Genomic DNA, 15,702 nt, shown 5'->3' with positions numbered 1-15,702 from the left:
CCAGGTCTCCGGTAGCCTCTGGAACTGCCAATCTGCGGTCAACAAGGCAGAGTTCATCTCAGCCTATGCCTCCCTCCAGTCCCTCGACTTCTTGGCACTGACGGAAACATGGATCACCACAGACAACACTGCTACTCCTACTGCTCTCTCTTCGTCCGCCCACGTGTTCTCGCACACCCCGAGAGCATCTGGTCAGCGGGGTGGTGGCACCGGGATCCTCATCTCTCCCAAGTGGTCATTCTCTCTTTCTCCCCTTACCCATCTGTCTATCGCCTCCTTTGAATTCCATGCTGTCACAGTTACTAGCCCTTTCAAGCTTAACATCCTTATCATTTATCGCCCTCCAGGTTCCCTCGGAGAGTTCATCAATGAGCTTGATGCCTTGATAAGCTCCTTTCCTGAGGACGGCTCACCTCTCACAGTTCTGGGCGACTTTAACCTCCCCACGTCTACCTTTGACTCTTTCCTCTCTGCCTCCTTCTTTCCACTCCTCTCCTCTTTTGACCTCACCCTCTCACCTTCCCCCTACTCACAAGGCAGGCAATACGCTCGACCTCATCTTTACTAGATGCTGTTCTTCCACTAACCTCATTGCAACTCCCCTCCAAGTCTCCGACCACTGCCTTGTATCCTTTTCCCTCTCGCTCTCATCCAACACCTCCCACACTGCCCCTACTCGGATGGTATCGCGCCGTCCCAACCTTCGCTCTCTCTCCCCGCTACTCTCTCCTCTTCCATCCTATCATCTCTTCCCTCCGCTCAAACCTTCTCCCACCTATCTCCTGATTCTGCCTCCTCAACCCTCCTCTCCTCCCTCTCTGCATCCCTTGACTCTCTATGTCCCCTATCCTCCAGGCCGGCTCGGTCCTCCCTCCCGCTCCGTGGCTCGATGACTCATTGCGAGCTCACAGAACAGGGCTCCGGGCAGCCGAGCGGAAATGGAGGAAAACTCGCCTCCCTGCGGACCTGGCATCCTTTCACTCCCTCCTCTCTACATTTTCCTCCTCTGTCTCTGCTGCTAAAGCCACTTTCTACCACGCTAAATTCCAAGCATCTGCCTCTAACCCTAGGAAGCTCTTTGCCACCTTCTCCTCCCTCCTGAACCCCCCCCCCCCTCCTCCCTCTCTGCAGATGACTTCGTCAACCATTTTGAAAAGAAGGTCGACGACATCCGATCCTCGTTTGCTAAGTCAAACGACACCGCTGGTTCTGCTCACACTGCCCTACCCTGTGCTCTGACCTCTTTCTCCCTCTCTCTCCAGATGAAATCTCGCGTCTTGTGACGGCCGGCCGCCCAACAACCTGCCCGCTTGACCCTATCCCCTCCTCTCTTCTCCAGACCATTTCCGGAGACCTTCTCCCTTACCTCACCTCGCTCATCAACTCATCCCTGACCGCTGGCTACATCCCTTCCGTCTTCAAGAGAGCGAGAGTTGCACCCCTTCTGAAAAAACCTACACTCGATCCCTCCGATGTCAACAATTACAGACCAGTATCCCTTCTTTCTTTTCTCTCCAAAACTCTTGAACGTGCCGTCCTTGGCCAGCTCTCCCGCTATCTCTCTCTGAATGACCTTCTTGATCCAAATCAGTCAGGTTTCAAGACTAGTCATTCAACTGAGACTGCTCTCCTCTGTATCACGGAGGCGCTCCGCACTGCTAAAGCTAACTCTCTCTCCTCTGCTCTCATCCTTCTAGATCTATCGGCTGCCTTCGATACTGTGAACCATCAGATCCTCCTCTCCACCCTCTCCGAGTTGGGCATCTCCGGCGCGGCCCACGCTTGGATTGCGTCCTACCTGACAGGTCGCTCCTACCAGGTGGAGTGGCGAGAATCTGTCTCCTCACCACGCGCTCTCACCACTGGTGTCCCCCAGGGCTCTGTTCTTGGCCCTCTCCTATTCTCGCTATACACCAAGTCACTTGGCTCTGTCATAACCTCACATGGTCTCTCTTATCATTGCTATGCAGACGACACACAATTAATCTTCTCCTTTCCCCCTTCTGATGACCAGGTGGCGAATCGCATCTCTGCATGTCTGGCAGACATATCAGTGTGGATGACGGATCACCACCTCAAGCTGAACCTCGGCAAGACGGAGCTGCTCTTCCTCCCGGGAAGGACTGCCCGTTCCATGATCTCGCCATCACGGTTGACAACTCCATTGTGTCCTCCTCCCAGAGCGCCAAGAACCTTGGCGTGATCCTGGACAACACCCTGTCGTTCTCAACCAACATCAAGGCGGTGGCCCGTTCCTGTAGGTTCATGCTCTACAACATCCGCAGAGTACGACCCTGCCTCACACAGGAAGCGGCGCAGGTCCTAATCCAGGCACTTGTCATCTCCCGTCTGGATTACTGCAACTCGCTGTTGGCTGGGCTCCCTGCCTGTGCCATTAAACCCCTTCAACTCATCCAGAACGCCGCAGCCCGTCTGGTGTTCAACCTTCCCAAGTTCTCTCACGTCACCCCGCTCCTCCGTTCTCTCCACTGGCTTCCAGTTGAAGCTCGCATCCGCTACAAGACCATGGTGCTTGCCTACGGAGCTGTGAGGGGAACGGCACCTCAGTACCTCCAGGCTCTGATCAGGCCCTACACCCAAACAAGGGCACTGCGTTCATCCACCTCTGGCCTGCTCGCCTCCCTACCACTGAGGAAGTACAGCTCCCGCTCAGCCCAGTCAAAACTGTTCGCTGCCCTGGCCCCCCAATGGTGGAACAAACTCCCTCACGACGCCAGGACAGCGGAGTCAATCACCACCTTCCGGAGACACCTGAAACCCCACCTCTTTAAGGAATACCTAGGATAGGATAAGTAATCCCTCTCACCCCCCTTAAGTTTTAGATGCACTATTGTAAAGTGACTGTTCCACTGGATGTCATAAGGTGAATGCACCAATTTGTAAGTCGCTCTGGATAAGAGCGTCTGCTAAATGACTTAAATGTAAAATGTAAATGTAAACATGTCCCTGGGTGATGCTCTCTCCTCTCCCTGCCCGACTCACACCAACATGTCCCTGGGTGATGCTCTCTTCTCTCCCTGCCCGACTCACACCAACATGTCCCTGGGTGATGCTCTCTCCCTGCCTGACTCACACCAACATGTCCCTGGGTGATCCCTGCTCATGTCTCCTCTCCCTGCCTGACTCACACCAACATGTCCCTGGGTGATGCTCTCTCCTCTCCCTGCCTGACTCACACCAACATGTCCCTGGGTGATGCTCTCTCCTCTCCTCTCTCTGCCTGACACACACCAACATGTCCCTGGGTGATACTCTCTCCTCTCCCTGCCTGACTCACACCAACATGTCCCTGGGTGATGCTCTCTCCTCTCCCTGCCTGACTCACACCAACATGTCCCTGGGTGATGCTCTCTCCTCTCCCTGCCTGACTCACACCAACATGTCCCTGGGTGATGCTGTTTCCTCTCCTTTCCTCTCCCTGCCTGACTCCAACACATCCCTGGTTGACAATGACAATAATGCTGCCATGTCATGGCTATGCTGGCGAGGCCACTCCGAGTCCAATGCCCTATATAGTGCACTACTTTTGACAAGACCCATAGGGAATGTAAGGAATAGGGTGCCATTTAGGAGGCACACCCAATGTGCTTGGCCTCCGCCACCGACCTTGTTATCACTACTCATTGGAGGGCAGGTGCAGTCAATTCACCTCTGTCCTCTTTCTTAACCTGCACGGGTCAAATAATATCAACACCACAACATTTTAGCGAGGCAAAGAGAGAGAGAGAAAGCGAGAAAGAGAGAGAGAGCGAGAGAGAGAAAATGCTTTCAGAGAGGGCTGTTATCAGAGAGGGACTTATTATAGATATTAATAAATGAAGCTGGTGACTGAAAACTGTTAGTCATGGGTTGAGATGGCAATAGCTAAATGCTTCACGCATGAATTGTCTGGTTTTCAGACCCCTGCCAATGTATTTTCTATCTCCACCCGCTTCCCCCACCAACTCCCCCTGGTGTATGCTCTTTAAATTGTAGAAATCCATTGGTTTGAATATGAGGGTCTTTGAGACAGCAAGCAAACAGTGTTTAAACCCTGGCTATTGAGGTGCAGAAAATGGTGCGATTAAATTGGATGATGAAGGGAGTCATTTGTGTCCTGAATGATTGGGAGGAACCGTCACAAACACTTCAGGGGCCAGAGCCTCTCTGACCTTCCCCTGAAGATCACCTTCTCTCTCTCTCTCTCTCTCTCTCTCTCTCTCTCTCTCTCTCTCTCTCTCTCTCTCTCTCTCTCTCTCTCTCTCTCTCTCTCTCTCTATCTCTATCTATATATATATATCTATATATATATATATATATATATATATATATATATATATATATATATATACACTGTTACGGATACAAGTATCCTGTGTGTGTTTCTTTTCTCTCCTTCTCCCCTCACAGGTGAACATCATCACAATACAGGTAACGAGTGAAGGACAGAGGAGCCTCTTAAAGAAGAAGTTACAGGTCTGTGAGAGCCAGAAATCTTGCTTGTTTGTAGGTGACCAAACACTTATTTTCCACCATAATTTGCAAATAAATTCATTCAAAATCCTACAATGTGATTTTCTGGATTTTTTTCTCATTTTGTCTGTCATAGTTGACGTGTACCTATGATGAAAATTACAGGCCTCTCTCATCTTTTTAAGTGGGAGAACTTGCACAATTGGTGGCTGACTAAATACTTTTTTGCCTCACTGTATATACATACTGTACATATTTCTCTACTCCCTCTCTGTTGTGTCCCCACCCCTCTTTCTCTGCCCCCCCCCCCTATCTCCTTCTCTCTTTTCACCCATCCATTAATGCAGTGGTGCATCAGTCAATGCTGGAGTTGATCTTTATCAGAGGGATAAATCAATAGTAACGGTGGTGAGAGAGAGCAGCCAACATGATTTAGTTGATATCCATTAAAGGTGGAGTGACGGACTGACTGGACCAGGGAGAAATTGGCACTAATGTTTTAAAATAAACAATATCACAGAATCATTTTGGACATTTTGATTCATGCCAAGGGTTGAAAAGCTACCAAAACAACTTGTTTTAAAGGTTAAAGGTATTACTGCTGCCTTAGTCAAGCCAATTACATTTGATTGGATACTTTCTTTGTTCAACAAGCTCTTTTCAAGTGTTTTTAATGTACTGTCAAAGTCTAATAGACAATTTTTCACGACTTTTATTGTCCTTGGGAAAAGGACCTTGGCTACTAGCCTTGTCCGAACCATCCGGCTCTCACCAGCTTCCATTCTGTTTCGCTACACAGATAGTGAGATCAGAAGGCTACTTGGCTACAGTAGAGACCTTCATGGCAGGGCGATGTGAGAAGGGCATCTGAAGGCAGTGCTCTTCTCTGGCCTCTATAGTGTAAACCCACAGTGATGTGTACTACTTTGTGTGGGTATGAGCTGCAGCTGACTAAACGGCCAGTCACAACACTAGAAGAAAGCCTTTCCATATTCATTCCAACTGTCCCTCTGATTTATTTCTCCATTAATGGACCATTTGCAGAAGAGCAAATTACTGAGTCCATCGACGCAAGGTGTAGTGCCTGGCTACATGAGCAAATAATGCAGCTACAGTAGGCTATGCATTGGAATAAAAATAAATACATTCAAGGCTTGATTATTTTACAAGGGTGTTCAATTTTTTTAATAAAAAAAACTAAATATACAGTAATCACATTGTGTAAAATAAAAGTCACAAAAAATGTACAAATACGCATATTATAAATACACACATTACACACACTTGTTACACACACACATATATACAGTTGAAGTCAGAAGTTTACATACACTTAGGTTGTAGTCATTAAAACTCGTTTTTCAACCACTACACACATTTCTTGTTAACAAACTATTGTTTTGGCAAGTCGGTTAGGACGTGTTCTGTCTCCTAGAGATGAATGTACTTTGGTGCGAAAAGTGCAAATCAATCCCAGAACAACAGCAAAGGACCTTGTGAAGATGCTGGAGAAAACAGGTGCAAAAGTATCTATATCCACAGTAAAACAAGTTCTATATCGACATAACCTGAAAGGCTGTTCAGCAAGGAAGAAGCAACTGCTCCAAAACCGCCATAAAATGCCAGACTAGGGTTTGCAACTGCACATGGGGACAAGATCGTACTTTTTGGAGAAATGTCCTCTAGTCTGATGAAACAAAAATATAACTGTTTGTCCATCATTATGTTTGGAGGAAAAAGGGGCTTGCAAGCCCAAGAACACATCCCAACCGTGAAGCGCGGGGGTGGCAGCATCATGTTGTGGGGGTGCTTTGCTGCAGGAGGGACTGGTGCACTTCACAAAATAGAAGGCATCATGAGGTAGGAAAAGTATGTGGACATATTGAAGCAACATCTCAAGACATCAGTCAGGAAGTTAAGGTTTGGTCGCAAACGGGTCTTCCAAATGGACAATGACCCCAAGCGTACTTCCAAAGTTGTGGCAAAATGGCTTAAGGACAACAAAGTCAGGTATTCGAGTGGCCATCACAAAGCCCTGACCTCAATCCTACAGAAAATGTGTGGGCAGAACTGAAAAAGTGTGTGCGAGCAAGGAGGCCTACAAACCTGACTCAGTTACACCAGCTCTGTCAGGAAGAATGGGCCAAAATGCACCCAACTTACTGTGGGAAGCTTGTGGAAGGCTACCCGAAACGTTTGACCCAAGTGAAACAATTTAAAGGCAATGCTACCATATACTAATTGAGTGTATGTAAACCTCTGACCCACTGGGAATGTGATGAAAGAAATCAAATCTGAAATAAATAATTCTCTCTACTATTATTCTGACATTTCACATTCTTAAAATAAAGTGGTGATCCTAACTGACCTAAGACAGGGAATGTTTACTAGGCTTAAATGTCAGGAATTGTGAAAAACTGAGTTTAAATGTATTGGGCTAAGGTGTATGTAAACTTCCCACTTCAACTGTACATATGCAGACAGACAGACAGGCAGACAGACATACACGCACACACAAGTGCAGTCTCATACTGCTAGTAAGCTACTGGCAACCTCTGCGTTGTCGTCTCCATTGATGAATGAAATAGTTCACAGAAGCAAACAGAGACTCTTCATTAAGAGAAAACATCCAAACATCTTAGTGATTTCATGTCCCAGTAAAAAAATCATGTAAAAAGTCATGTTTTATTTAGAAAATGACTCATATTCAGCCACAGTGTTTTGTCTTCTCCTCATGTTCCATTTCATTGTAATCCGTTCTGGAATATAAACAAAGTGACTACACTCATTTCCATTAAACCACATTGTTCAACAACAACGCTTCCTGGAGCTGTTTGTGCCCACAAAAAAAGTGTATAAGTAATTGTTTCCATGGCAATTACTTTATTTGGTTGTGCATACTAAAATAAAGAAAGAAAATAACACAAACATGCCCACCAGCCTTCCAATGTAGCCAAAAGCAATTTCCTATTCTAAATGTAGTTATGCAAAGCCTATGGGCATCATCAGCATTCAGTAATTACTTTTATAATTACTGCTGTTTTTCTCACTGTCATTCAATTTTTCTTACACTGTGACTGGGGAATAGAACATCTCACACTCACAGCTGGGCAAATTACTATCCATTTATTAAGTGGGGGAAATGTAGGAAGCTGTTTAGCCAATGCAGTACCTCTACTATAATACACTAAGCTTGTGTTAGTAAAGAGCTGCCATTTTTCCAAAAGGTGCATAAACATCACATTTATTCTCTGTGTCCTGAATGTCCATTGTGATGAAAAAACACCATGACTAAGTCCCAAATGGCACCCTATTCCCTTTATAGTGCACTATTTTTAATTAGTGCCGATAGGACTCTGGTCAAAAGTAGTGCACTATATAGGGAACAGGGTGCCATTTGCGGTGCACATATTAATCCCCTCATTACCAGCCACAGTGCGTGTGGCACAGTGGGCAAGAGGGAAAGTGCACTTTAATCAATGCCCTTTTCAGCACCAACCTTCTTACCCAAAACGACTTCACATGGATGGACTGGGCCACTTAGGGATTACAGCTCGATCGCTCTGCCAGGCGGTCAAAGGCTTCAACCAGATAACGTGTTAAACACCATTTGATATAGTAGTTAATATTACATTACCCCCTTGGTCATGTGGGTGGCACATTGGTAATATCCCCCAAGCAGTGGCAATGGGAAGCAGTGCATTATTTGCTGGGAAAAGGCTGGTAAGATATCAATGGTGCCGGGAGGGAGGGTAACATGCAGACACCTCAAGGTCAATGTGAAAAGTCACTGACAAAACAATGTACCTTGGAGCAAGTACACGGGCTTCTGGCACTGATTCCATTCTTTTAATAGTTGCTTTACAGCTGAAGTAAATAAGAAAACACCAAGTGACAGGTACAACCCTTACGAGAAGTGCACAGTGATCCATTTTGTATTCATACCAAAAAAGAATGCACATCATTTCTCAAGCAAATGAGTTGAATATGTATGAACTGAATGTTTCCGTATAACCCCTTAACAGTAGAAACGTCATATCCATTTGTTTTTCTTGCATTTCCTGATATAAGCCTTGTCTGTTGTAAAACATCAAAGTGGTAAACATATTGCCACTATGTGAAATATGTTGTAATGGTTGGTCATAACTGAGGAAACAAAAGAAACATCATATCTGAAAGGGCTGGATGGATCATAAGTACAGAAATGCCACTGCTGCGTCTCTTCTCTCTATAATTAACACAACTAAGGCTTTGAGTCCCAAATGGCACCTTATTCCCTATGTAGTGCACTACTTTTAACCAGAGGGCCGGGTCAAAATAGTGCACTACATAAGGTGCCATTTGGAACGTAATGTGCTGAGCCCATTCAGGGGACATCAAACAGTATGACACATAGACTAGAGAGCCTCTCTGGTTGGTCTATGAAGATGATGCTTGACCCCTAATCTCACGTAAGGCTGCCAAACAACACTGTATTCAAGGGAGTTAAATGAGTCAGTTGCATGAATTGAAATTAATTCTACCATCTTTCAGTGAAGAAATTCTCACCTTTTGTATTCCAATACTAAATTATGTCCTACAAAAATGCTAAAATTCAGAGAATAAACAGGTAAACATTAAATGTACTGTATGCATAGTAAAACGTGGAATGTTGTGGTGATGGAAGGAGGTCTCTTTTTTGGAGCCACCCAATTCTTGCGTCTGGCATTTTACTGACTCCTCTCTGTTCTGCTCTACTCTGCTCCTCTCTGCTCTTATCTGTTCCTCTCCTCTCCTTACCTCTCTGCTTTTCTACTCTCTGCTCCTCTCCTTACCTCTCTGCTTTTCTACTCTCTGCTCCTCTCCTCACCTCTCTGCTTTTCTACTCTCTGCTCTTCTCCTCTCTGCTTTTCTACTCTCTGCTCCTCTCCTCACCTCTCTGCTTTTCTACTCTCTGCTCCACTCCTCTCTGCTCCACTCCTCTCCTCTCTGCTCCGCTCCTCTCTGCTCTTCTCCTCTCTGCTCCACTCCTCTCTGCTCCACTCCTCTCCTCTCTGCTCCGCTCCTCTCTGCTCTTCTCCTCTCTGCTCCGCTCCTCTCTGCTCCACTCCTCTCCTCTCTGCTCCTCTCCTCTCCTCTCTGCTTTTCTACTCTCTGCTCTTCTACTCTCTGCTCCACTCCTCTCTGCTCCACTCCACTCCTCTCTGCTCCTCTCCTCTCCTCTCTGCTTTTCTACTCTCTGCTCCACTCCTCTCTGCTCCACTCCTCTCCTCTCTGCTCTTCTCCTCTCTGCTCCACTCTTCTCTGCTCCACTCCTCTTCTCTCTGCTCCACTCCTCTCCTCTCTGCTCTGCACTTCTCCTCTCTGATCCTCTCCTCTCTGCTCTTCTCCTCTCTGCTCCACTCCTCTCCTCTCTGCTCCCCTTCTCTCTTCTCTGCTCCTCTCCTCACCTCTCTGCTCCACTCCTCTCTGTTCATCTCCTCCCTGCTCCTCTCCTCCTCTCCTCTCCTTTCTGCCTCTCTGCTCTAATCTTCTCCTCTCTGCTCCACTTCTCTCCTCTCTGCTCCACTCCTCTCCTCACCTCTCTGCGTTTCTACTCTCTGCTCCACTCCTCTCCTCTCTGCTTTTCTACTCTCTGCTCCACTCCTCACCTCTCTGCTCCACTCCTCTCCTCTCTGCTTTTCTACTCTCTGCTCCACTCCTCTCTGCTCCTCTCCTCACCTCTCTGCTCCTCTCCTCACTTCTCTGCTTTTCTACTCTCTGCTCCTCTCCTCTCTGCTTTTCTACTCTCTGCTCCACTCCTCTCCTCTCTGCTCCACTCCTCTCCTCTCTGCTCTGCACTTCTTCTCTCTGATCCTCTCCTCTCTGCTCTTCTCCTCTCTGCTCCACTCCTCTCCTCTCTGCTCCCCTCCTCTCTTCTCTGCTCCTCTCTGCTCCACTCCTCTCTGTTCATCTCCTCCCTGCTCCTCTCCTCCTCTCCTTTCTGCCTCTCTGCTCTAATCTTCTCCTCTCTGCTCCACTCCTCTCCTCTCTGCTCCACTCCTCTCCTCACCTCTCTGCTCCTCTCCTCACCTCTCTGCGTTTCTACTCTCTGCTCCACTCCTCTCCTCTCTGCTTCTCTCCTCTCCTCACCTCTCTGCTCTTCTCCTCTCTGCTCCACTCCGCACCTCTCTGCTCCACTCCTCTCTGTTCATCTCCTCCCTGCTCCTCTCCTCTCCTCCTCTCATTTCTGCCTCTCTGCTCTAATATTCTCATCTCTGCTCCTCTCCTCACCTCTCTGCTCCTCTCCTCACCTCTCTGCTTTTCTACTCTCTGCTCCACTCCTCTCCTCTCTGCTTTTCTACTCTCTGCTCCACTCCTCTCCTCTCTGCTCCTCTCCTCACCTCTCTGCTTTTCTACTCTCTGCTCCACTCCTCTCCTCTCTGCTCTGCTCTGCTCTTCTCTGCTCTTCTCCTCTCTGCTCCACTCCTCTCTGCTCCCCTCCTCTCTGCTCTGCTCTTCTCCTCTCTGCTCCACTCCTCTCCTCTCTGCTCCTCTCCCCTCTGCTCTGCTCTTCTCCTCTCTGCTCCACTCCTCTCCTCTCTGCTCCACTCCTCTCCTCTCTGCTCCTCACCTCTCTGCTCCTCTCCTCTCTGCTCTGCTTTGCTCTTCTCCTCTCTGCTCTTCTCCTCTCTTCTCCACTCCTCTCCTCTCTGCTCCACTCCTCTCCTCTCTGCTCCTCTCCTCTTCTCTCTGCTCCTCTCCTCTCTGCTCTGCTCTGCTCTTCTCCTCTCTTCTCCACTCCTCTCCTCTCTGCTCCACTCCTCTCCTCTCTGCTCCTCTCCTCTTCTCTCTGCTCCTCTCCTCACCTCTCTGCGTTTCTCCTTTCTGCTCCGCTCCTATCCTCTCTGCTCTGCTCTTCTCCTCTCTTCTCCACTCCTCTCCTCTCTGCTCCACTCCTCTCCTCTCTGCTCCACTCCTCTCCTCTCTGCTCCTCTCCTCACCTCTCTGCTCCTCTCCTCACCTCTCTGCTCCTCTCTTCACCTCTCTCCGTTTCTCCTCTCTGCTCCTCTCCTCTCCTCTCTGCTCCTCTCCTCTCTGCTCCTCTCTTCACCTCTCTGCGTTTCTCCTCTCTGCTCCACTCCTCTCCTCTCTGCTCCTCTCCTCACCTCTCTGCTCCTCTCTTCACCTCTCTGCGTTTCTCCTCTCTGCTCCACTCCTCTCCTCTCTGCTCCTCTCCTCACCTCTCTGCTCCTCTCTTCACCTCTCTGCGTTTCTCCTCTCTGCTCCACTCCTCTCCTCTCTGCTCCTCTCCTCACCTCTCTGCTCCTCTCTTCACCTCTCTGCTCCTCTCCTCACCTCTCTGCTCCGCTCCTCTCCTCTCTGCTCCGCATGCATGAATAATAATATGCCCAGGTGGCGGAGGGGTTGGAGGGGATGACGAGGCGTCGCCAGCCTTCAAACAAGAGAAAGGTCACGCTTGTTTGTGCAGTGTCCTTCAACAGATGTGAACTGCCTCTGACAGAGACTAGCAAATTTCGGGTTAAAACGCTCGGGAAAAAAATTGTTGATGGGTCAATTACGGTAAAGGTCAATAGAAGGCAACGAGGAAGGAAAGAAGAGCGGCGAGAGAGGAGAGACTAAACTTATGATAATACATCAACAGCATTTGGAGAGAGAGAAGTGGAGGTCAAATTCCTTTAGCTTTGATGCCAGTACTATCGCCTATCATTTTTATTACATATCCGAGCAATCTATACTCAACTTTGTCACCTTGGTTTTGTATTCCATGGAATAGAGGCTGGTTTTAACTACGTTCGGCAAGTCAGACAGACATCAGCGCCATCCAAATGCCCGATCTGTATGTTAAGGCACAAGGCAAATTGATTGAGAGACTGTGTCTGCTAAATGAACTGGGCCGGCCATGAATCAGAAACAGTGTAACTCTGCTGCTGTATGAGGCTGGCCTTCATCTGTGTAGCATAAACAACTCTGAAAAGAAAAGGGCCTGGCCTCTCCCTGATCTGATACTGTACAATAACACAGCATACCCTTCTCCCTCCTCCTGCATTACCATGCAGTGCATTGCTAAGCCTGGCTCCCGTGTGTGTGTGTGTGTGTGTGTGTGTGTGTGTGTGTGTGTGTGTGTGTGTGTGTGTGTGTGTGTGTGTGTGTGTGTGTGTGTGTGTGTGTGTGTGTGTGTGTGTGTGTGTGTGTGTGTGTGTGTGTGTGTGTGTGTGTGTGTGTGTGTGTACGATATCTGTAAACCAATCAAAACGTATGACCCCCTCCACATCCTCTTCCAGTATCCATATCCTACCTACAGCCTCTATAGCCTGCTGTGTCTGGCAGGCTGGGAGCTGTGGAAGCTCCGGGTCAAGCTCATCTAACGTAGCCTATTCAGAAATAACACTGATTCATGGGCAGAGGGAGATGGTAAGCCGTCTTCATTAGCTACCGGCGATGCACAGCAACAAAAAGGATGGGATCAATACGCCACTCTGTTCAGAATGAAGTGAAAATAAAATGTGGTGAGTTAGTGATTCAATTCAGACTGCCACTATCTGTCTTCCAATAGAAAGACAAGACATGCAGCAGAGGTGGAGTCATTCATTCAAATATCCAAATGTAAAATGTTTCTGGTTCAATGCCCCCCCAGCAGCATTGTGTACTCATCTTTGATTGAATGTAAAGTGTAGGCTATAGGTCTTAGTTGTATCAGGAGGAAATCAAGCAGCCTTTTCCAATTCAATTCATTCAGCAGTATATATTTTCTAATTAAAATGCATGTGTCTCTTCAAAGCCAGACAACAATGATGCCATCTGGTGTGTGTGTGTGTGTGTGTGTGTGTGTGTGTGTGTGTGTGTGTGTGTGTGTGTGTGTGTGTGTGTGTGTGTGTGTGTGTGTGTGTGTGTGTGTGTGTGTGTGTGTGTGTGTGTGTGTGTGTGTGTGTGTGTGTGTGTGTGTGTGTGTGTGTGTGTGTGTGTGTGTGTGTGTGCCTCGGCAGAGCAAACAGCTTGCATTGACTGAACATTGCTACAATTGACTTTAATCTTTACGGTCATTCCTACTCCATCATACCCTATTAAAATATACAGATCTGTATATTCTTTAAGTGCACTGCACAAAGACTACATTTCAAAGGCAAATTTGTTACATTTGAATATACTCAGAATTTCTGCATGTACTAATAGGCTCAAACTGTATCAAAGTTAAATGTTTACATTTTCAATATGTGTGACCAGTTCCTAATTTCCCCTCCGCTCTGACATTGAGTGTAGGCTTGTGTCCAGTAAAACATTCAAGGAATATCTCTATTGACCAATAGTCAGATTAATTTGTGGATACAATTTGTATGTCTCTGTGTCCAGCATGAAGGAGGTAGTTTCACAATGACTGGGAGTCTACAGGTAATATATGCTACGCAGAGTCATAAAAATCTATGAGTTCATCTGACCCTGGGTAAGTAGAAAGATTTCTTAAATACCAGAATCTCACAGAATCCCTTTAATCCCGTCATGGTCTACAGGAGTTGACGTTTTATAATATTAGAATTTACAGTATTACCTTAATATCACAGTATGTTGAAGCTCAGACAAAGAGAGATATCATCAATGTTTAGCTGGTAAAGTGAGTGAACCATTGATATGAACATTTGGTACTGAACTACAGATATAGAATTTTAATTTGAGACAGTTTGCTACAGCAGGTAAATAATCCTACAGCAAAAGGACATGTGAATGATTATGTGGATTATAATTCATGGACATTTTTGTAGAGGTTGATATATTTTCGTAAGGGAAAATCAAGTCTGAAATTTCAAAGTGAAGATAACAAACTTCAGATTTGTTTTTAAAACCTCAAAATACACTACACGTTTTACATTTCATGTGTTGAAGGAAAGTTCTCCTGCAACTGGGTGATTAAATGAAGATCCTACATCTGTAGACTGAACTAAATTGTGGGTAACTGGACCATGATGGTGAATGGAGCTGACCTTTGACGGAGGTGTTGGGCGGTGGGCCTTCCATGCGCAGGTTCCATGGTGGGTCCCCCTGGTTGGCAAAGTCCCTCATCTTAAGGTAGCTGATGGTAAGGCGGATGATGGAAGCCTTGTCCAGCTGGCTGGTGATGGCGCCGGGCAGAGGCAACATCTTAGCCAGCTCGTAGAACTCAAAGTTCTCCTTCCCCCGCCGCGAGCGAGCCGCATCCCGGGACTTCTCCTTCCTCAGAGCCTGCAACCTGGTGGGGACAGGAGAAGAGACAGGAGTTAGGACTGGGGTTGTGTTCAGTAGGGATAAAACATTTAGAAACGTTTTGATACGTGTATGGGAAATACTACCTCAACTCAGCAGTTAAGACCAGAGACATCTTGAAATTGGGAAATAATACCTCAGCAGTTAAGACCAGAGACATCTTGAAATTGGGAAATACTACCTCAGCAGTTAAGACCAGAGACATCTTGAAATTGGGAAATACTACCTCAGCAGTTAAGACCAGAGACATCTTGAATTTGGGAAATACTACCTCAACTCAGCAGTTAAGACCAGAGACATCTTGAAATTGGGAAATAATACCTCAGCAGTTAAGACCAGAGACATCTTGAAATTGGGAAATACTACCTCAGCAGTTAAGACCAGAGACATCTTGAAATTGGGAAATACTACCTCAGCAGTTAAGACCAGAGACATCTTGAATTTGGGAAATACTACCTCAACTCAGCAGTTAAGACCAGAGACATCTTGAAATTGGGAAATACTACCTCAACTCAGCAGTTAAGACCAGAGACATCTTGAAATTGGGAAATACTACCTCAGCAGTTAAGACCAGAGACATCTTGAAATTGGGAAATACTACCTCAACTCAGCAGTTAAGACCAGAGACATCGTGAAATTGGGAAATACTACCTCAGGAGTTAAGACCAGAGACATCTTGAAAATGGGAAATACTGCCTCAACTCAGCAGTTAAGACCAGAGACATCTTGAAATTGGGAAATACTACCTCAGCAGTTAAGACCAGAGACATCTTGAATTTGGGAAATACTGCCTCAACTCAGCAGTTAAGACCAGAGACATCTTGAAATTGGGAAATACTACCTCAACTCAGCAGTTAAGACCAGAGACATCTTGAAATTGGGAAATACTACCTCAACTCAGCAGTTAAGACCAGAGACATCTTGAAATTGGGAAATACTACCTCAACTCAGCAGTTAAGACCAGAGACATCTTGAAATTGGGAAATACTACCTCAACTCAGCAGTTAAGACCAG

At 46.8% G+C, this 15,702-nt stretch overlaps 1 protein-coding gene across 2 annotated transcripts in view; it reads right to left on the bottom strand.

The window, feature by feature from the left end:
- LOC124046630 (neuronal PAS domain-containing protein 3) overlaps nt 1–15,702 on the bottom strand; it is a 526,017-nt gene that overhangs the window by 345,224 nt on the left and 165,091 nt on the right. For both annotated transcript variants that reach the window (XM_046367233.1, XM_046367235.1), the window contains one exon: nt 14,430–14,674. In XM_046367233.1, the coding sequence (XP_046223189.1) occupies nt 14,430–14,674 (245 nt within the window). The remainder of the gene's footprint in view (nt 1–14,429; nt 14,675–15,702) is intronic.

This window comes from Oncorhynchus gorbuscha, linkage group LG10, assembly GCF_021184085.1.
Source record: "Oncorhynchus gorbuscha isolate QuinsamMale2020 ecotype Even-year linkage group LG10, OgorEven_v1.0, whole genome shotgun sequence".
NCBI lineage: Eukaryota > Metazoa > Chordata > Actinopteri > Salmoniformes > Salmonidae > Oncorhynchus > Oncorhynchus gorbuscha.
This window is presented reverse-complemented; position numbering and strand designations above follow the sequence as displayed.